This window comes from Sus scrofa, chromosome 1 (assembly GCF_000003025.6).
Source record: "Sus scrofa isolate TJ Tabasco breed Duroc chromosome 1, Sscrofa11.1, whole genome shotgun sequence".
Taxonomy (NCBI): Eukaryota; Metazoa; Chordata; class Mammalia; order Artiodactyla; family Suidae; genus Sus; species Sus scrofa.
Genome location: NC_010443.5, coordinates 114,440,255 through 114,462,939, shown reverse-complemented (window position 1 = coordinate 114,462,939; position 22,685 = coordinate 114,440,255). Strand labels below are relative to the sequence as shown.

General features: G+C 44.9%; 1 protein-coding gene across 5 annotated transcripts in view; it reads left to right on the top strand.

The window, feature by feature from the left end:
• Positions 1 to 22,685, top strand: part of CGNL1 (cingulin like 1) — a 204,184-nt gene that overhangs the window by 165,392 nt on the left and 16,107 nt on the right. For 4 of the 5 annotated variants that reach the window (XM_021094667.1, XM_021094676.1, XM_021094658.1 and 1 more), the window contains exons 9-14: positions 4,993 to 5,199; positions 6,108 to 6,212; positions 12,013 to 12,165; positions 13,045 to 13,215; positions 18,072 to 18,233; positions 21,378 to 21,467. In XM_021094667.1, the coding sequence (XP_020950326.1) occupies positions 4,993 to 5,199; positions 6,108 to 6,212; positions 12,013 to 12,165; positions 13,045 to 13,215; positions 18,072 to 18,233; positions 21,378 to 21,467 (888 nt within the window). The remainder of the gene's footprint in view (positions 1 to 4,992; positions 5,200 to 6,107; positions 6,213 to 12,012; positions 12,166 to 13,044; positions 13,216 to 18,071; positions 18,234 to 21,377; positions 21,468 to 22,685) is intronic. The other variant, XM_021094685.1, reaches the window with a different exon arrangement.

Sequence of the window (22,685 nt, the reverse complement as noted above, 5' to 3'; positions counted from 1 at the left end):
CACAGTCAGGAAATAAATACAAACTTAAGCATTTGGGAAAGATGATGCATAGATCAAAGGTCAGAGTTGGAAGAGCTTTTGAGTTGCACTAAACCAATTTTCTTCACTTAGGAGAAACTTGCATATAGGACTTGCCTTGAACAAAGAGATATGATTTTTATTCTTTCAGATTCTAGCCCTGTGGCAGGTGAGTTAGGTAAGGTTTCTGGAAAAGCACGTTTGCCCTATGGGCTTTATATGAAACAGTGAACTGTGAGTGTTTTGCAGGGGGCGGCAGGCACAGGGCAGGGGGCTCTGGAAAGAAAAGTTTGCCAATGGAGGCCTAAACTAAATTTATTTGTAAACATAATGTGGTTTACCACACTGTGAAGACATAAAGCAAAACAGTTGATGATTTTACAGATGGTCAAAACAAGACAATGTATCTTAGTGCGTAGAGGCTCCCCTGGGGTCACACTCAGTCTGAAACCCAGAGCTGAGGTTGGAGCTGATGGGGCCCTGGAAGCTGAGTGATAGATAATCTGCTGGTCCATCCTTCCAAGATGATGGACTCAGACTGTGCCCCACCACTTTGAGAGAAAACACCAAGTTCTAAAGAGAGAAGCACAGCACTCTCTTTATCTAGCATGTTAGGGTGCCAGGTGGGCCCCAATCCAGCTTAAACCAGATCTGGTTTTCAGGTTACTTGTTCTTCTTCCTGAGACTTCTGAGTGAAGGAAAGATCACTGACTGCACATGGAAATGTTCTTTGCTTTCCCAGAAGATTTAGGCAGATATCTTGAGTCTCTACCTCTCCATGGGGCCTCGGCAGACCTCACTTCGTCCATCCCCTCCGTCCCACTCAGCCTCCGGGTTTCCTTGGTGCTTTCCCCCTGTTTAAAAAAAAAAAAACAAAACAGCCGTATCGAGGTAGATAACATAAGAGTTCAGCTATTTAAAGTGCAAACCACAGGTTTTTAGTTTGTTCAGAGTTCTGCAACTGTCCCTGCAGTTAGTTAATTTTAGAACATTTTCATCACCCCTGAAAGAAATCCTGTACCCTTTAGGTGTCATTTCTCAATCTTCCCATCCCCTCAGCCCTAGGCAACCATGAATCTACTTACCATCTCTATATATTTGCCTATTCTGGACATTTTATATAAGTGTCAATATGTGGCCTTTTATGAATGGTTTCTTTCACTCAGTGTAAAGTTTTCAAGCTTCATCCACGTTGTAGCATGTACTCCTTTTAAGGGTCAAATAATATTCCATGGTATGGATAGACCACATTTTGTTTACTCTGTCACCAGTTGATGAGCATTTGGGCTATTTCCGCTTTTTGGCTACCATGAGTAATGTGGCTGTGGAGATTGGGGGCAAGTTTTTGTGTGGTCATGTGTTTTCATTTCTCTTAGGTATATATACACCTAGGAGTGGAATTGCTGGGTCTTAGGATAACTCTGTTTAAAATTTCGAGGAGGAATTCTCGTTGTGGCCCAGTGGAAATGAATCTGACTAGTAACCATGAGGACACAGGTTTGATCCCTGGCCTTGCTCAGTGGATTAAGGATCTGGTGTTGCCATGAGCTGTGGTGTAGGTCACAGACGTGGCTCAGATCTGGTGTTGCTGTGGCTGTGGTGTAGGCTGGTGGTTACAGCTGCAGCTCTGATTTGACCCCTAGCCTGGGAACCTCCATATGCTGCAGGTACAGCCCTAAAAAGACAAATTAATAAGTAAATAAGTAAATACATAACATTTTTAGCAACTTTGACTGTTTCCAAAGTAGCTGCACCATTCTGCATTCTCATTAGCAATGTATGAGGGTTCCAATGTCTTTCTACGCTCCCTAACACTAGCTATTATCTGTCTTTTTGATCATAGCCATCCTAGTGTGTATGAAGTGGCTGATTATGGTTTTGATTTGCATTTCCCTAGTAGCTAATGATGCTGAGCATCTTCTCATGTGCTTCTTGGACTTCTGTATATCTTCTTTAAAAGCTGTCTATTCAGATCCTTTGGCCATTTAAAAAATTGAGCTATTGTTTCGTTATTGAATTGAAGAATTGCTTATATGTTCTAGATACAGGTCCTTTATCAGATACATGATTTGTAAATATTTTCTCTCATTCTGTGGTTGTCTTTTCATCTTACTGGTATCATTACAACAATTTTTTTTTTTTTAATCTTTTGTCACTTGTGCTCTTGGTGTTGTATCTAAGAAGACTTGCATGACTCAAGCTCACGCCATTTACTCCTATGTTTTCTTTTAGAAGAGTTTTATAGTTTTATATCTTACATTTAGGTCTGTGATCCATTTTGAGTTAATTTTTGTGTATGATGTGATCTAATTTCATTTTTTGGCCTGTGGCTATCCAGTTCTGCATTGTTTGTTGAAGACTCTTCTTTTCACTTGAATTGTCTTGGCTCCCTTGTTAAAAATCAGTTGACTCTGGAGTTCCCGTCATGGCGCAGTGGTTAACGAATCTGACTAGGAACCATGAGGTTGCGGGTTTGGGCCCTGCCCTTGCTCAGTGGGTTAACGATCCGGCGTTGCCGTGAGCTGTGGTGTAGGTTGCAGACACGGCTCGGATCCAGCGTTGCTGTGGCTCTGGTGTAGGCTGGTGGCTACAGCTCCGATTGGACCCCTAGCCTGAGAACCTCCATATGCCGCGGGAGCGGCCCAAGAAATAGCAACAACAACAACAAAAAGACAAAAGACAAAAAAAATAATAATAATAAAATAAAATAAAAAAATAAAATAAAAATCAGTTGACTTTAAGTGTTGGGTTTATTTTTATACTCCCAGTTCTATGCTATTGAACTACATGGGTGCCCTTATGCGAGAACCACACTGTCTCGATAACCGTAGCTTTGTAGTTTTATCTCTTAATGGGAAAGTTAGGGAAGGAATGGACAATCTGGACTTTGCTCTTTCTTTTCCCTGGTCTGACCAGTTACTGCATTCTTTAGATCCCTCCTCGGGCTTTTAACCACACTTTATTTCTCCTCCTCATTCATCTTGCTGGTTTTGATGGGAGATGATATATCCAGGTAGTCCTAAGAAACCCCAGCTGTTGGGTACCACCTTAGTGCCCTCCTAGCGATGCCAGCTAATAACCTTGTTCTGACTCAGTAGCTTGACTCTGCTGAGCTTTCCTAGATGTATAGAACTAAACATTGGGTTTGTGAAAAGATGCTCTGGTTTCTGAAACTCTCTAATTGGCGAAGTTCAGGATAATACAACTTATTGTACTGTTACATGATTTAAAGATCTTTCTCAAAAGCTGTGTAAGTGAGCAATTCTTGCAGCCAGCTCTCCCGAGTGGGCTGAGACATAGCCTTCAAAGCCAGATCTTGCCTTCCATCGGCCTTCTTTCCTTGAAGGTGTCTGCAGCATTGTTTGGGGGACATTGGGTTTACTGGTATTGGCATCTTTGTAGTAGTGGAAAAATGGAAGACAGGAGATGTGCTGAGAGAGGTGAAATTCTGGACAGCACCACTCACCGTCACTTTATTTATTTATTAATTTTTTTGCTTTTAGATCCACACCCGCGGCATATGGAGGTTCCCAGGCTAGGAGTCTAATTGGAGCTGTAGCTGCTGGCCTACCCCAGAGTCACAGCAACGCCAGATCTGAGCCGTGTCTGCAACCTACACCACAGCTCATGGCAACGCCAGACCCTTAACCCACTGAGCGAGGCCAGGGATTGAACCTGCAATCTCATTGTTCCTAGTTGGATTTGTTTCCATTGTGCCATGACAAGAACTCCTCACTGTCACTTTAAGCTGCTGAGCCAAAAAAATAAAAAGCCCATGTGACACCTGGAATTAACAGTAATCATCCTATAATTGTTGCCATTCCTTTCCATTATGGGTTGTATGTAACACATGCTCATTTTCAGATGACAGTGCCTAGAGTTTGTACTATGAACTGTATCATAATTTAAGCAAATTTTAATTCCTATTTTGTATTGGACATTCATTCATATATATATATATGTATGTATGTATGTATATGTATATATAGAGAGAAATTCCCCTCATCAAGAGCTTCTACTAAGGGGCGCTGCAAGTGATGAGGGTCAGGTAAGTAAACTCATCAACAGGCAGTGGTGGAATTCCCACTGTGGCACAGTGGGTTAAAGATCTGGCATTGCTGCAGCTCGGAGTCAATCCCTGGCCTGGGAATTTGCTTATCCCTTGGGTGCATCCAAAAAAGTGCGGGGCGGAGGGGGGGGAAGGCAGTGGTTCTATGAATAGATTCTAGATTTTGTCTGCTTGAATACATTTCCTCCTAGATGACCTTGGACAAGTCCCTCAGTCTACCCAAGTCTCAGTTTCTTTGTCTTTAAAATGGCAATAAGAATAATACCCACCTCCTCCTAAAGTTATTAAAAGGTTGAAATTTCACATCAAGGGTTTGACAGGCAAAGCTCTGCAAACTTTTTCTGTAAAGAGGCAGATAGTAAATGTTTAGGTCTTGGCCAGAGGTCTTGACCCTGCTGTTGTAGCATGAACATGACCACAGAAAGTGTGACCACAAATGGATATGGTGGTGTTCCAGTGACACTTCGGGTTTTTTGGTTTTCTTTTTCTTTCTTTCTTTTTTTTTTTTTCAGGGCCATACCTGTGCCATGTTTAAGTTCCCAGGCCAGGGGTCGAATTGGAGCTGCAGCTTCTGGCCTATGCCACAGCCATAGCAATGCGGGGTCCAAGTGTGTCTGTGACCTATGCTGCAGCTCACAGCAACACGGGATCCTTAACCCATTGAGTGAGACCAGGGATCAAACCTGCATCCTCATGGATACTAGTCAGGTTCATTACCACAATGGGAACTCTGTATGATTAATAGCAGACAGCAGCAGGTGGGCCTGCAGGCTGTGCTGTGCCACTGCTTGGCCTAGCACAGTGCCCAGCACGTAGTGGGTTTTAATAACTGTCAGCCTTCCTCAAAGCTGGGGGATGCGCCCTGACCCTGGTTCCTGTGTTCCCCTGTTCCATGTATTTAACAGAACGTTGAGGTCCTGGCCAGTCGGAGCAGTACCGCTGAGCAAACCCAGGTGGGGGCCGAGATGCATGTGAAGGCTCTGCAGGAGGAGAACCAGAAGCTTCGGGCAAGCATTGAAGAGCTGGAGTGCACCGTAGCTCGGCTTCAGAGGCAGGTAGCTGACCTGCAAGGCGATGAGGCTAAAGCAAAGGAAATGCTCAAGAAATTCGAGGTGAGGCTGTCTGGGCTCTGAGTCTGGGCTCGGCAACAGTGGTTCCTCCTTTCTTGTGTGAGTGGCTTGAGAAGTGGGGAGGATTTTTAATCGTAATTGAGTAGGAAAGGTCAAGGTAATCATGAACATCTCCTCTCTACAAGCCATTTCTTGTGTTCCTCTGTGGGTGGTACTACTGGGAGATGGGCTTCTAGAAAGGCCTGGGAACAACAGGGCTGATGGAGTTGAGGTGGGAAGCCCAGCCACAGGAGTCCAAACACCACGCATGCTCAACCTTTTGACACTGCAGAGGCCTCGAAACACCCAAAAAGACTGTCTTCACACTGCCATCAGGCCCATTCTCACTCTTGACTGTTTATTCTTTTTTTTTAACAGTTGGTTGATGGTTTTTGAAATCTCTCAAGTTTTAACAAACTCATTATCTGGTTTTCCAGATCTCTAGAAAAAGGAGGCTATTAGCAAGAGATGGGTATTGATGGCCATGAGAAATAGCCTCTGACGGTAAAAGGGGACAAAAGAAACATAAAGGAAGGTGTGTTCTAACAGCGATCCCCCAAGTGGTCATCCATCAGAATCACTTGGAAGCTTTTTCTAAAACTGTATGCTTGAGTCTGTTCAATACCTGTTGTTTCTGAAGCTCCAGCACAGAGACTGCACATCTGTATGTTCCAAAAATTATCCCAGATGACTGATTTGGGTGTTCACCTCCGGCTCAGTGTGGAACTGCAGACAGGCACGCACATCTGCACGGCTGTTGTGTGCCACTGTGGGCCCATGACAGGCATGTTGTGACCTCAGTCACTGCTGGCCATGTCTGGGCATGTCCCCTGAGGGCTTTCATGGCACAGAATCCACTTTGTAGGCACAGCACATGTCTGTGTGAACACTGACCTGGTGTTTCCTTGTAGGGAGAAAATCGGCAATTAGAGGAGGCCCTTGTGCGTGCAAGAAAGGAAGAAAAAGAAGCCACATCAGCCAGAAGGACCCTGGAGAGTGAGCTGGAAGATGCCCAGGTAAACACTGGGGGCTGTTGTCCCGATCCCCCATAGAGGAAGCTGAGGAGCAAGTCTGAGGGAGGCTCAGACTGCCATGGGCGCTCTCCTTCCACGTTGCTCCTCACATGATAACAACCATCCTGGCCTTCAGACCATCCATCTAGACCGATGGTTCTTAACTGAGGGACATTTGGCAGTGTCTGGAGACACTTTTGGTTGTCACAGCCAGGGAGAGGCTACCGGCTTCTAGTGAACTGAGGCCAGGGATTCTGCTTCACACCCTGCCCAGCACAGGGCGCCCCCATCGCCGTGCATCACCTGCATGTCAGTAGTGCCAAGGGTGAGAAATCCTGCTCTAGACATGAAAGATCCTGACAGCTCTCCAAAGATAAAATTTGAATGGTGTGCACTGGCCGCCAGAACTGGTCCCCAGGGCAGTGTGGAGACGGCTCTGTGGCAGAAGCCAATTTCCTTTCTCCTCTGGGCAAATAGACTCCTCAGTGCAGTCCTTCAAGATGGCTATTCCCAGGAGCAGGAGGAAGTCATTTCCTTGAAACTAGATCGCTATCTCTATTCAAAATCAGTAGAGTCTTAGAAAATTAGATTTTCCTATTTGAAGGCTGGAAAGATTGTTTGAAATGCATTCTTTAACAAAAAAAAAAAGGTTGTAAATTGACTTTGCACAGTGACCTCAGGGTGATCCAGGTATGTCCTTCCTTCTGCCTGCTCTTGGGTTTTAAAGAACCAGCATCCCTCAGGCTAGTTTCTGAGGCAGTGAAAGCCAGTGTTTTTGAACAATTGTCTAAGAGGAGGCTGTTAAAGTTTTCCCTTAGGACATGCTTGTGAGGGTGGGTGGGGGAGGAGCAAGTGAAAAGTGTCAGGAGCTGACTCGGGATTCAGATTTGTAAATGTCTAAATGCAGCTCGCCTTGCATAAACAACTTCAGCTCCTGGAGCTGGAGGAGGGGAACCTGCTTGAGTAGGGTTCACTCAGGTCAGCCTTGACTCAAGAGCCCTCACATCCAGATCACTGATCTCCACCTTGTCTCTGGCTTTGGACAGAGGCCTTTTTTTTTCAATTACTCGATCAATTTATCACATCTGTAGTTGTATAATGATCATTAAGAGACCTTGTTTTTGCATGCTGTAAAGCCCTGTTTTTTTCCTTATTTTGGTGTCTTTTCTTTGGGTTTCTTCTTCTGTCTCTCACCATTTCCTTCCTTCCTCCCTGCCTCCTTGTTTGGTTAATTTTGTGTGGATGGCAGCTTCACTGTGCTGCTGTTTAAGGCTTGTGATGGCTACAACCCAGCACTCTAAGCACAGGTTTTAAATCTGAGTTTGTTGGGGACAGAGAGAGAGGACAAACACGTGTCCTCTACAGGGACAAACATCTGCATGCACCTTTGTGTCATGTCCACACCAAGCACTGGGAGCAGCTATTACAGGCTCTGTCTTTATCATTCTTTAGTCAAAACAAGAAAGTTTCACAGAGAAGGAAGTAGTTCACCAGCTGTGAATCTGCAGCTCATAGCTAATTCAGCAGAGAGAACAGATGACGGCCTCAAGGTACAAAGATCTTAATGTAATCCCCACCCGCCCCCACCTCCGGATCTCCATCCTTGCCTTGGAAATAATCCTTGACGTGTTACTTTTGCTCAGGCCTGTTTTCCCAGCCGTGTTGAGATGGTGAGAATGCTTTGTGCAGCGTGTGCCCATGTGAACCACTGGCAACATAATCCGGCAAGAATTTTTGAAGAGCCTCACAATCTCACCGTCATTATCTGAATTATCTGATCCCCAAAGTAGTGCTATAAAAAGTGTACCATCACTCGAAAATACTTTGCTTTCTCTCAAATGGGGAACTAGGTAGTTGTTCCCCTAGTTTCTCAACTCTGCGTGCCTTTCCCAAAGCTGGCAACCGAAAGGGAGCTTAACCCTTAGAGGAAGACGAGAAGGTGACCTTTTTGCCCCCACATAAGCATTTTACATCGCAAAATCTTTGTGCCTTGAGTGATCCATTGCATCTCCATGTATGATAAATATATTTCTTCACATGCTGGCTGAAGAGCGTTTGATCCCAGATCTGATTTATTATGGTTCAGTCAGAGTGGCAGGGGTTCCTAAAAGAGGTGCCATTCTTGATTTGCTTCAGCCCTGCCACTGGTTGAGGATCGTACTGCCGTGTACATTCACTTGAACTGCATTCACGGCTGAGTTGTCTCTGATTGCCTTGAGAAATGGCTTCTGCAGATGGGGAAGCAGTAGTTCTTGCCTTCAGAGAGGGATAACAATACCGATGCTGTGCCTGCGCCTCCCACCCTAGTGGACTTGAGTGAATTGAGACCATGGGAGAGGAAAGCCCCAGGACTTATCACAGCCTTTTTACCAAGCCTCTCGCCTTCCTTAAAGCCTGTAGGCTCACCTGCCACTTGGTTGTTGTTAATACAGACCAGTCGGGGCCTTGCTCAGCCGTAGAGGAAGAGGCTCTGCATCCGTTGAGGTAATGGTTCCCAAGCTCAAGGGCACTCATTAGACAACCATCAACCTTATTTTTTGGATTCTCCAACCTGATAAATGTTCCTTAAACTTTTGTCCCAGTATTAATCAATGGGCTTATACTGCTAGTCACTGAAACTGACAGCACTAATGGCCTGAACCCAGCCAGAACACAGATTGGGACTTGAACCCATGTGTCAGAACTCGAACCCAGCCAAAACCTAGATTGGGACTTGAGCCCACCACGTGCTGGGACTCAAACCCAATCTAAAGCCAGATTGGGACTTAAACCCACGGTTTTAAATTCAAGTTATTCACCCTGTGTCTGGACTCACTAAGATTGAGGTTCTTTATGCCTGCCCACAGAAGGAAGTCAGCGAGGGACAAAGTGATAGGTAAGAAACAGATTTATTAGGATAGCATGCTTGTAAAAGATGCAAGTGGACAGGCAAGGAAGCTCTGCCTGAGGATCTGGTGGGCCCCAGTTTTATCATCCAAGGGGAGTGGGGGTTGGAAAGGCCTGCCTCTTCCTTGCAGGGAGTGGTGGTTCCTCCTTAGTATCCAGAACTGTGTGTATTCAGTCAGCTGAAGGGTGGTCTTCAAACTCTTGCCCTTGGGCTGAATCTGAATGCAGGCCTCATCCCATCCCCCACCCAGTGACCTGAGGCAGTTCTCACACCTCCACTAGTCAAGCAAGGCTGCCTTATTCTGATGGCTTTCTTGAATTTACGGTGGTCTCCCAACATCCCCCAGGTTTCTGTCTTTATCTATGATGACCTATTGGGACCTCCTCAACCACCTGTGCCTACTCCGTCCCTATTGTAACTACAGAGCTAAATGCAAAGTTGCCACATTTGCTGCTTTTCTTTTCTTGTGAATTTAGTACATATTTTCTTAGCCACTGCTGAGACATGTCGGAACATATTTCTTGAACAACCAAAGAGGCAGATCACTGTTTTAACAGCATTTCTAAAGTTTAGAGTCTATTAGAATTGTCTGGGTAACTTGCAAATGCAAACGCTTGGGCTCCATTCTAAGAAGAAATGGTGATTCTGCCAGAGAGGGCTAGAGTCTATATTTTACATTAAAAAGTCCAGCACCTTTGCTTGGTTGAGTCTGATGGAAGAAATTTTTAGATTACTTTTGTGGATAGGTATTCAGATAGAAAATCTATGAGAGTTCCTATTGTGGCTCAGTGAATTAAGAACCCAGCACTGTCTGTGAAGAGTCATAGATCCTGTGGCTTGGATCCCACGTTGCTGTGACTATGGCATAGGCTGGCAGCTGCAGCTCCAATTGGACCCCTAGCCTGGAACTTCCATGTATCACAGGTGCAGCCCTAAAAAGAGAAAAAATATATATATTCCTTGCCTTTTCAGGTCTTAATAACCCTGCAATAGGGGGCGAGCATGCAAGAAATATTTTAAAAATAATTTGGCAAAATTAATCTTGTAGGCAAGTGTTTGTGTGTATATGTGTGTTAAGGTTGGGGTGAGGGTATTGGCTGGGCCCCAGGCCCAGAGCGGGTCAGTCTGGGGTGTCTCCAGTGGCATAGGAGAGCAGAGCCATGGGTGGGGGTAGGGGAGCCGTCTCTGAGCCAATGGCGAACAGAAATGCACTCCCAATTGAAGGTTTAGTAGAGCTGAGTGAGGCTGGCTTGTCTGCTCGCCTGGAGCCCCTGGGAAAGAAGAAAAAGAGAGGCTGCGGACCTCAGAACAGGGGTTGAGTTGGACCCTGATGATTCTACGGGAAGGCATTGGTGGCCCCTGTATTTGTTATTTTTCAAGGATTGACATTTTGAGATACTTGTTCATGGGAGTTTTCTCCCAAACAGCAGAACCATACCTGGCTTACCTTACCATGTGTGCTGCCCTGTGTCCCCAACACTATTAAATCAACCACAGACCCAAGTCCTGGGGGCTGACCTTCTCTCTGGTGTGTGCCCGGCTGGACATCGGACACTCCTGCTAATTGCCCGACATGGAATTCCTGACTACCTTTCTTTTACCACCCTCCTTCCTCCAGCTGCCTTTGTTGACCTTGGGTCTCTGCAGCATTTAACTTAAGCAGCCCGGCTGTGTTGGCCATTTCTCTGAGTGCAGCCCTCCACAGGTGGCCTTTTGGCCCCAGGTCATGAGCTTGGCCAGCAGAGCTATGCCAGAGCTTTTCAAACCAGTAGTGCCTGAAGTGATGTGTGAGTGTTTTCAAGGTGCCTGAGTTACTGCACGTGACAGCAGTGTGTAAACTGTTTGGTAGTGTGCAAACATAAACCATTGTCCTTTTACAGCCTCTGCAGGGGCACAAGACTGCATAGGGCCTCAGCAGTACCTGTGCTAACCCACATTCAGCCCTCAGTGCCTAGTAACATTTTTATGTATGATCTCGCTTGTGTTGGGGTCATGCTCCCCCATTCTGAGCTGTGCTCCTTTGTGATATCCTTATACCAAAGGCCTTAACACTCAGCCATTTAAGGAAGCCACTGTAATCTTCCTAAGGTATTAAAGAACTTTTTTTTTTCTAAGCATTGCATGTTTTTTACATAAAGAACATCAGTCTGTGTGATGTTCTGAAATGAGGACCTCAGAGAAGCCCAGGGGACCATTGTGCCACGATGGTAGATCTTGTAAGTACGTATTTGGTGCCGATTCACCAAACAACCCCTCATTTGCAGTTTTCCCGACTCATGTCTCTTCCATTTAATACCTTCCATCTGTCAGGTTCATCAGCCCATGGAGTGCCAAGTTCCTTTTCTTCTAGGTATGAGTCCAGCCCATGGATTCTGTTGCTTACAACTCTTTCTGCCAAGTGGATTCTTGTCCCCTAGGACAATATTCTTTTTTCTTATAGATTCATTTTTTAGCAATTTTAACTGTAAGAATCATCTGTATAGCAGAGAAGATTCTAGAACATTAAGTGCAAGGCTGTGCATCACAGGATGTAAATTGTCACATAGGTTTAAGTTAGTTTATCATAGAACTTCATCTCAGTTTCAAGCGTGAGCCCTGTCAGATTTTTGGACACTATCCTGAATGGCCACCCCCAACAGCCTTGGCCATTTTCTGTATCTCTGTAGTGTATCCTCTCTCTGCCCATTCATTCCTGCATATATTTTTGGTTCAGTCATTTTTGCATTTTGATCCTGAATTTCAGAGCTAATGAGGTGCTGGTGTCTCTTTGATGGCTTTATTGTGATTGTTTTCCTGATCACTGATGTAGTAGGTCTGATTGCTTTGCGGTATGGCTGTGAAATTCCCTCTGCCACCTCTTCCTGTGGCTGACCTGGTAGGTAGGTGACAGCACTGTCCTCTCCCTGCCATCTGCAGAGAAATCTGAGTCGGGCTACCCAGGAGCAGAAGCAGATGTCTGAGAAGCTCAAAGACGAGGCTGAGCAGAAGGAACAGTTAAGAAGACTGAAGAATGAAATGGAGAATGAGAGATGGCACCTTGACAAGACCATTGAGAAACTGCAGAAGGAGGTGAGGGAGCAGGAGAGGCGAGGGAGAGGGTGTGGGAACCCAGCCTGCCACCCCCAGGGGCCTGCCGAGGAGACCTGCACTATGTCTCAGCACAGATGTGTCAGGGATTTGCAGATCTCCTGAAGCAGCTCTTTGGACTTGTTGATAATCCAGTTACAGGGAATCTGGTTTAGAAAATGCCAGTTACCCGCTCTGGATTCTGGACCCAGCTCCTCTCACTAATGACTCAGAGAAGCCTGGCATGTCAGTGCAGACTTTACGGATGTTACCTGAATCAGAAGCTCTGCCCTTTGTGTAATCTGTGCATTTGTGCCTATTTTTCATGTCCAGGAGTATGAAATGCAGTTTTTTAAAGCCCCGTCATTTCTGCCTCTGCTCACCTCTGCCCTAAAACATGCAGAAGGGGAAAGGCCCAGAACTGATGGGCTCCCCACCTTCTAGGAGCCGTCCTGAGTACCTGCCCTTTGCTGACAACTGCTGTGTGCCAGTCACTTTACCAGCTATTTTGTCTGACTGGAATTCTGTCTCTGTATTGTTGTAATACTGACAACAATCCTGCCAGGTATAGAGTCTGGCTTCAGTGCTTTTAAGGAGTACACTGCAAGGGCCCAGAGAAGGTAGGTACTGCCTCAGTCTAACAGCTAGGCAGTGGCAGAGCAAGGATATGGCCTAGGACTGTGGATCCAGATCCAGAGGATGTGCTTGTCTACACCTGCAGCCTGCTTCCAGGTTAGAGGTGACTAACCCAGGGAAGACCGTGACCAGGTGCTGTGAACTCTTTGGAGGGGGTGGGGTAGTGTTGAGATGGGACCCAAACCTAGCTCCCTGGCCCCAGGTAGAGCATCACAGGGTGGGCTCCCCCTGTGTCACTTCTTCCAGATGGCTGATATTGTCGAGGTGTCCCGCACATCAACACTGGAGCTCCAGAACCAGCTGGATGAGTACAAAGAGAAAAATCGCAGGGAGCTTGCAGAAATGCAAAGGCAGTTGAAAGAGAAAACTCTGGAGGCTGAAAAGTCCCGTCTGAATGCCGTGAAAATGCAGGATGAGGTAATGCCTGGCCAGCTCATTCCTGGTTTCCCTCTGTTCAAAATATCCTTCAAGACTGCCTTGAAACTCCTCAGGAGAGGCTTAGGGTAGATTTTTAGGATAGAGTTGGTGCTTAGTTCTCAGGATGGTTACGTGGGGGCAGATGGCATTCTAAGACACAAAGGACCTGGGACCTCTGAGATGAAATTAACACAACTTTAGCTTGACCGTTTTCATGATTAATCCAAGATTTTCTGCCTAAAAAGTCCAGCTGCATTTATGAGCACCAGTGGTGTGCCTAGCTGTGTCGAAATAACTTATATGTGTTAGTGTTTTAATTTAATCCTAGAACTGGGATTATAGTAGCCAGGTGTTTTTTGGCCATTCATTTAAAATTGTACAAGCTTTTGTTGGAATAGGAGTGGTGGTTAAGAGTTTCAAGACAACAATAATGGAGACAAAAAGAAATCTTCAGGAATTTATGAGTATCAAAATGATTAAAACAGTAACTTTGGACTGTATTTAAGAATGCAAGAGCCAAGTAACCCCAATGTTCACTCCCTTTAGTCTTGATTTCTAAAGCACTGAGAAAAATAAAGGGAATGTTTTTGATTATTTTAACGAAAAGTTGAAGGCTCTAAAATGCAAGTACAGTGTGTTCTGATTTCTAGCTGTGACTCTTAGCAGCTGGATGATCTTGAGCCAGTTACTCCAAATCTCTGAACATCTGTTTCTACCTCTTTAAAAGTATACAGAATAATAACAATGTAATAGTTAAATGAGGTAACACGTGAGACTATGGCAGAGGGTCTGTATATCCTGGACACTAATAGTAGGGGGTTTGTTTGTTTTGTTGTAAAGCTTGCTTTTTTTTTTTTTTTTTTTTTTTTTTTTTTTTTTTTTTTTTGGTAAGTAGTGCCCAAAGCACCAAAATTCCACAGGAAAACAAATTTTGCTTTAAAAACAAACTTTTAATATCTTTGATGATCAAAGAAAAGTCGCCCATGAGTCAGCGCTGAAACTGTGTGAAAGAACAATGGATGTTTATTACAGGCTTGTAGAACCCTTGTGAAAGGACCCTGAGAACAGATCCTTTGCGGTTCAGGGTCTTAGGATACAGGACTCCAAGTAAGAACTGAAATTAGCATATGGACATCACGGTTATCTTCGTCATTGAAAAAAATGATCATTTTTATTTCGGTGGCAACTGGGCAGAAGGATCCAGGAATTGGCCAGAACACCAACAAAGACCTGGGATGCAGTTTTTTTTGTTTTGTTTTGTTTGTTTGTTTGTTTTTGTTTTTTTTTTGTTTTTTTTTTGTTTTTGTTTGTCTTTTTGCTATTTCTTGGGCCGCTCCCACGGCATATGGAGATTCCCAGGCTAGGGGTCGAATTGGAGCTGTAGCCACTGGCCTACGCCAGAGCCACAGCAACGCAGGATCCGAGCTGAGTCTGCAACCTACACCACAGCTCAAGACAACACCGGATCGTTAACCCACTGAGCAAGGGCAGGGACCGAACCCGCAACCTCATGGTTTGTAGTCGGATTCGTTAACCACTGCGCCACGACGGGAACTCCTGGGATGCAGTTTTGATTCCAGAAAATCAGTGTCATGGTAACCTCTGTAAAGTGTTCCCCCTGGTTTGTGTATAATGGCTACTCTGCTAAAATCTTTGGATTGGAAGGGACCTTGGTGATCCTCTACTTCGGCAAAGAGACTGAGATCCAGAGAGATTAGTTAAGGCCAGATAGAGACCAGTGTTGTTTATAAAAGGGCAATAATTCCAATAACAGGGTTCCTTATGATGACAACAAAGATGGTGCTTCCTAGATTTTTCTCAGTGGCATGGCCCTGTGAGATACTTCCTCTATTTGAATGTCAGAAACAGGCACCTCATCATTCTAAAAAGGAAAGTGCAGTCAGATACTACCCTGAATCAGGGTGTTGTAGTCATGGAGGCATTTGAAATAAACATGAATGAATAAGCTGAGCTCACTCTGGATTCTTGAGAAACTTAAGTTCAACTCTGTTCACCACCCTCCACCCTATTTTGGTTGAGCTGAGACAATGCTCTCAGTTTAAAAAAAAAAAAGTTCCCAGATGGCACAGCAATTTAAGGTTCCAGTGTTGGCACTGCAGCGGCTTGGATCAGTGCTGTGGCATGGGTTTGATCCCTGGCCACAGAACTTCTGCATGCCACAAGAATGGCAAAAAAAAAAAAAAAAAAAAAAAAAAAGCAAAAACAAACACTCTAGGGGTCCATTTTCCCTACCCTAAGAGCTGTGGTACTGCCTTCTTTAGTTTAAGAGAAATGGGCATTTTACCTCCTTTGCCTTTGGTGTAGAACTCAAAAAGTTCTGATGAAGATAATCTTTAGAGAATTAAGAATTTGAGTTCACTGTTCAGTTTATTTTCTAAGTCCCACTTAGCAAGGGGCACTTTTAACTGCTTAAGGGTAGCACTAGTAGGTTCAGAAGGTTTTTTTTGTTTTCTGTCTTTTCTAGGACCTCACCGGTAGCATATGGAGGTTCCCAGGCTAGGGGTCTAATCGGAGCTGTTGCTGCCAGCCTATGCCACAGCCGAGCTACCTCTGCGACCTACACCACAGCTCACGGCAATGCCAGATCCTTAACCCACTGAGCAAGGCCAGGGATCGAACCCACAACCTCATGGTTCCTAGTCAGATTCGTTAACCACTGAGCCACAGCAGGAACTCCTGAAGGTATATGCTTACTTGTGATTCCAGACACTACACTAGGTATTCTCGTGGGCATATCCTCATCAAGTGCCCTTGGCATGACAGAGCCCTTGCTAGGTGTTAGGAGGGGCTATCTGGGCTGTGGAAGGTAGGAATGTGCTGTGGGTTGGGAAGAATACTGAGAAGAAAGTTTGAGCTGTCCATTTACCTGTCAGTCTTTCTGACTCTAAACCCCACGTTCTTTTGGGGGGTGTGATCTCATTTGAGTCTCATAAGGTCAGTTTTATAATTATTGCAATATTACAAATCAGGATGTGGAAACACAAAGAATTTTTTTTTAAAGACACTTTTTTTGGAGAGTTTTTTTTGTTTGTTTTTGTTTTTTTAATGCTCTGGAGTATGCTGCACTCCCTGGATCCAAAGAATGTCCCATCCTCCTTTTTCCATGGGATGATTTTCACTTTGTACCTTTACTCAGTCATCACCAAAGACCAGACGAGGCTCTTTATCTGGAGATGTCCTCCTCAAGGCTCTGCTCATAGAAATGTCTGGTGTTTCAGAGTTCCTATCATGGCTCAGCAGAAACGAATCTGCCTAGCATCCATGAGGACACAGATTCAATCTCTGGCCTTGCTCAGTGGGTTAAGGGTCTGGTGTTGCCATGAGCTGTGGTGTAGGTCACAGACGTGGCTCAGGTCTGATGTGGCTGTGGCATAGGCAAGCGGCTACAGCTCCAGTTTGACCCCTAGCCTGGGAACCTCCATATGCTGTGGGTGTGGCCCTAAAAAGGCCAAAAAAAAAAAAAAAGAAAGAAAGAAAGAAAAGAAATGTCAGGTGTTTCTATCAGCCTCCAGGAGAGGAACGCATTTCTTAATATTCCTACTGGGCTTCCTAAACTAGCCTAATCTGTTGGGTCCCCCAAAAGACTATCTTTGAGGCTTTCCCAATTTCTCTGTGCAAACCACCCCCAAAGGCAGGTACTTTAATGGAGTTTGCCACTCACTATGGTATATGCTCCCTGAAGGGAATTAACCCTTGGTGTATTCTACTCCCAAGACCACTTTCACCTTCCACTCTATCCCACCTCCAGGAGGGAAGGAAGAGGACACAGCAGACAGCCCTGAGCTTCACTGAATCAGCCCACACAGTTATTTAAGGAGTACCTTCTGTGTGTTGTGGTGGCTAGTCCCCTTGAGGAGATTCCAGAGACTCGGAAAACACAGACAACCTCTTGTGAATCAGGATCTCTGTGGTACTTTCTTCACAGCTATTAGTTCAGTGCCATCTTGTGGAGGAACAAAACACTGTAAATTATGACAGCCTGTAACATGATATTCTTCTGGAAAGCAGTGGTTTTCACCTAATTTGCATGGTTATATTAATAGCTTTTGTGCCTGCAGGTTGCTTTGGGGTCATTATTTTACCTTTTATTTTCTCCTAACTTTAAACCTTTGTTGAGAATAGGCTGATAGAAGCTGGCAATAGATTACACTCTAGGAACCACTTACTTAGTTCAGGGGTATTCTGGTGTTTTTGGCCATGACCTACAGTAAGAAGGACGTCTTGCCTTGTAACCCAGTAATACATGCATTTGTACAAATATATGAATACCTAGTAGAAAAAGTTTCATAGGAGTTCCCATCATGGCTCAGCAGTAACCATGGCTCAGCAGTAACCAACCTGACTAGTATCCATGAGGACACGGGTTCAATTCCTGGCTTCACTCAGTGGGTTAAGGATCTGGTGTTGCCATGAGCTGTGGTGTAGGTTGCAGACGTGGCTCGGATCTGGCATTGCTGTGGCAGTGATGTAGGCGGGCAACTACAGCTCCGATTCAGCCCTAGCCTGGGAACTTCCATATGCTGCAGGTGAGGCCCTAAAAAAGACCAAAAAAGGAAAAGTTTCACAAAACAGTATTTCCTTGTACTCCTCTGATTTTTTTTTCTGTTATATCTAACACTGATCAGCATCTACTATGTTGAATTTATAACCCAGCGGGTTGCTATCTATAACTGGAAAATGGCTTCTTTTTCTAAAAGAAGAAACTGGAGTCCAGAGGGAGATGGCTCTGGCTCGCGGTCTTCTGATCGTCTTCCAGGTCAGCTTGTGCACTGTCTAGTGAGACCTCTGTGTGCCTAATGTGCCCAGATAACCCGCCCAGTTCCTCCTCATTCTAGATGCGCCTGCTGGAGGAAGAGTTACGGGACTACCAGAGAGCTCAGGAGGAGGCACTCACGAAAAGGCAGCTTTTGGAGCAGACCCTGAAGGACCTGGAGTATGAGCTGGAGGCCAAGAGTCACCTCAAGGATGACCGAGGCAGACTCGTCAAGCAGATGGAGGTCTCTGAGCAGCACGGGCGTGAGCTGGGGCCTGGGGAGAGTGGGCTTGTGGCACAAGGGAAGTAGCCTTTCTGTGCACACCTCAGCCTTTATTTATTTATTTATTTTTTAATTAATTTCATGGCCGCACCTGTGGCATATGGAAGTTCCTGGTCTAGGGGTCACATTGGAGCTGCAGCTGCCAATGCTATGGCAGAGCCATAGCAATACCATATCTAAGCCACATCTTCGACCTACACTGCAGCTTGTGACTGACTGAGGCTTAACCCACTGACCGAGGCCAGGGATGGAACCCACATCTTCGCAGACACTATCTCAGGATCCTAACCTACTGAGCCACAACGGGAACTCCAGGAAGTCTTTGGCTTTTATTCCCTTGAACAGCCAGACATTAGTAAAGTCTTTTTTTTTTTTTTTTTTTTTTTTTTTTTTTGCTTTTTAGGACCACACCCACGGCATATGAGATTCCTAGGCTAGGGGTCTAATCAGACCTTCAGCTGCCGGCCTATGCCACAGCAACATCAGATCTGAGCCCCTTCTGCAACCTACACTGGAGCTCACAGCAATGCTGGACCCTTAACCCATTGAGCCAAGCCAGGTATCAAACCCGAGTCCTCATGGATGCTAGTCAGATTCGTTTCTGCTGAGCCACTACGGGAACTCCTTTTTTTTTTTTTTTGGCGAGTTTATTTTTTTATTTTTATCTTTTGATAAAAAGAAATAAATTTATTAAGATAGGACACTTGTGAGAGATGCAAGCAGGCAGGCAAGGAGGCTCTCCCAGTGGAGTTAATAGAGAGGAAAAGAGAGACTTAAAAATTAGCCTCGGGTCTTTGGGAGATGTTAACTTTGTCAAGGTTTCGATAAAAGTCAGAGAGTGCTCAAGGCCAGGGGGAGATAGCTGGAATTTAAACTCAGTGGAATTCCCAATTCAACTTGACAAATAAATAGAAATAACTTTTAAAACCTCTAGGGGACTTAGTATCAGTTTATATCTAGGAAGTGATATTTCAGCCCTTAAAGATTTTATTAGATGGGCCCTTTTTAGAGGCTAGAATTACCTGGTTACAGTTTTATCTTTTTTTTTTTTTTTTTTTTTTTTTTGGCAAGATTGCTGTATATTTTGCTAATGTCCTGTTTCTGATCTCATTGGGGGGGTCGTTTTAAGGCAAGCTAAGGTTAACCCAGGTAACTAGAAAATGGTTATTCTAGGACCCAAAAAACTGGTTAAAATCAAGCTAAAGCCTCGTCAGTCAGTGACATGAGAACCATTGGTGAAGTGACCCTTGGCCTGACCCCGTGAATGCTCCTGTTGGGTTCTGCACAGTCCAGACTGTAGGCAAGAAGAGAGCCCTGTGCAGAGGTGCTCATAGTCAAACACTGGGCTGTCAGTTCATCTTCCAGAATATTCTGAACTAAAAAGAACATCTCCTTTTGCCAGCTCATGGTCTAGTAGCAGCGGTGTAGCTAAGCTTCACCTGCCCCTGTGCTATATTTTAGCTATTTCTCCATTAAAAAGGAACAAAATGAACAAAAAGGAACAGCTCTCCAGACCCTACCACTGTGTGTGTGTGTGTGTGTTTGTGTGTGGCCGGGGGGGGGGGACTTCTTCCCCTAAGAGGCAGCTGGAAGGACTGTCTTGTGGTGACTAATACCTTGCTTGGTCCTTCAGTAGCACTTAACAAATTAATTGTCAGACTCAAGAGCTCTCTCAGTAATGAGGATTGTCTGTAAACTGAGAGACTCAGTGGCTGTTTTAGGTAAATGGAGCACTTGTGGATCCTTGGCAATGCCGAGTGACACTGGCCTTGGAGAAGTCAGGAAGCACTGAACAAATAGGAGGTTTGGTGCCGGACCTGGCTTCCTCTTCTGAGTTGGTCTTTGTGACTTTTGGCTCCTGGGAGAGAGCTTTCTGGATAGATTTCATTAATAGGGAGGGCACTTAGAGACACTAAGTCATTTGCGTGTTCTGTGAGTTTTATTTTTGGTGCATATGTAGGCTAGACAGCCAACTTTGACAATTGCAGAGACAATATTTATTTATGTACAGATGCTGCAGGCTCACATAAAAACTCACAACGCTCATTGCTTTTTAGTGTGCCTGGCTCGTGGTTGTGACTAAATCCAGGCATAGGGCACATGGTTGGTGACAGGAGAAACACATGTGCAAACCCCGTAACCCTCCAGTGGGGTGGTTTGTGAAGTAGCTTTCTCTTAACACCCAGTGATGTTAAATGAGGAGCCTGCAAGGAAGCTAGAGATGATGCTTCTTCTGTGATGGCTGGTTTAGAGGAATGGGCCAGCCCTGTCTGTATGTTATTCTGATGTGGATTTGGGGCTGCATGGTGCTGAGTATACGAGATTTCCTAGAAGAAAAAGGCAGATGCAAAAGGCTGTTATACACTCTGTGCTTTTGAGGGTCTTGGAAACCCTGAGCAGGAAAGACACTTCCGAGGTTAGAGTATTTCAAGAAATGTGCTGGGCTGTGTCTTGGTTTCCACACTGTCTTTTAACTTACATACCTCCTAGGCTTCGGTAGATCTTTGTAAAATTACTGATTCATAAGGGGAGGATAAAGTCTGAAGGAAAGATGTTAAAATAGCCTCAGTGCTTCTATCAGCATTTGGGGTAATATTTTTTTCCTTTATGTATTTTATAGGTGCACAATTATATTTTACACTATAAAAACAATAAGAAGTTGCCATCGTGGCTCAGTGGAAATGACTTCAACTAGTATCCATGAGGATGTGGGTTCAATCCCTGGCCTTGCTCAGTGGATTAAGCCATGAGCTGTGGTGTAGGTGGCAGATGTGGCTTGGATCCTGTGTTGCTGTGGCTGTGGTGTAGACCAGCTGCTATAGCTCTGATTCAACCCCTAGCCTGGGAACTTCCATATATCACAGGTGTAGCCCTAAAAAAAAAAAAAAGAAAAATGGCAATAAAACACAGTTTTACAATGTGTTCAAATTATGTGTGGACTTAATGTGTTGTGGACAGTAAGAGAAAAAGACACTTCCTTTTCCCAAACTCTAATTCACAGTATACAGCTCTCATCTGCCCTGGGGGTTGTCCTCCATGGGGCAGTCCTTCTAAAAACTTGGTCAGTGCAAGTTAAGTTACCGGTGTTTGTGACTTCTTTCTTAGGACAAGATGTCTCAACTTGAGTTAGAGCTGGATGAAGAAAGGAACAACTCAGATTTGCTGTCTGAGAGGATCGCTCGCAGCAGGGAACAGGTACTGTACTGTAATTGAATGGTGAGTGGATCATCCTGCATGAAAAAGAAAATGTGAGAGGTTAAACATGAGGATTCAGCTAGAGGAGGGAGGGAGGGTTCATGGCTTATGGAAATGATGGAGGGTGGGGTGAGCCACTAAGAAAGAGGGGTGATACATAACAAGTGTGTGTAGAGGGGGAGTTTCCAGGTAATGGATAACAGTCTGTTAGTCACGAGGGGCAAAGGGCTTTTAGAGCCGGGGCTTTGAGAATCACAAGTTCAACAAGCAGTTGCGTGGAGTTTGGTAGCTGTGTTAGTCCATGGGGAGTACATGATAAGACTCCGTCTCCTTTAAGAACTTTGCCAGTGAATTAGCAATACATCCACCTATGAGGCATTCACAGTACAATAACCGTACCTTCCAAGGGAATGCTTTTTGCAGTTTTTAAGTGAAAGGAGTTTCACTTATATTTGATCCTTAGAGCAACACTCGGAGGTGGTCAGGGACAGTTCACACTATCCTCATATTGTACATAATGGGAATGATTTCCCAAACTACACTTGGTATAGTCCCAAGGTTTTGGAATTTTGTTTCCATTTTTTAATTAAAAAAAAGGTCAAGAGTTCCTGTCGAGGCTCAGTGGAAACGAATCTGACTAGGAACTGTGAGGTTGCGGGTTCGATCCCTGGCCTTGCTCAGTGGGTTAAGGATCTGGCATTGCCGTGAGCTGTGGTATAGGTCGCAGAGGTGGCTCGGCTGTGGCATAGGCTGGCAGCAACAGCTCTGATTAGACCCCTAGCCTGGGAACCTCCATATGCCGCACATGTGGCCCTGAAAGACAAAAGACAAAAAAAAAAAAAAAAAAAAAAGTTCAGAGTACCTAAGTCATATCCTGGAGATGGGGTATCATATCACTAGATAGCAGTGACATTAGTGACATTAACTGGGTAGCATGTCCCCATTGCAGGCCCAAACCCTTTGGCAGTGACCCCATGTAGCTCCTGAAGATTTCTGGACGCTTTTCTAAATTCTAACACTGAAATGCTAGGAGAAGCTTTTATAAAATTAAGGGTCTGAGTCACCTTTTAACGCCCCCACTCTCTTCCTGTGTCTGAGTTAGTGTGCCTGAAAAGATGGCTTCCACAAATGTCTAGCCTCTTTGCCATTTTCATTCTTTTTTCCTCGTCTTTTTGTTGTTGTTGTTCTCACTGTATTCTCTAGGTTTGGGGCTGTAAA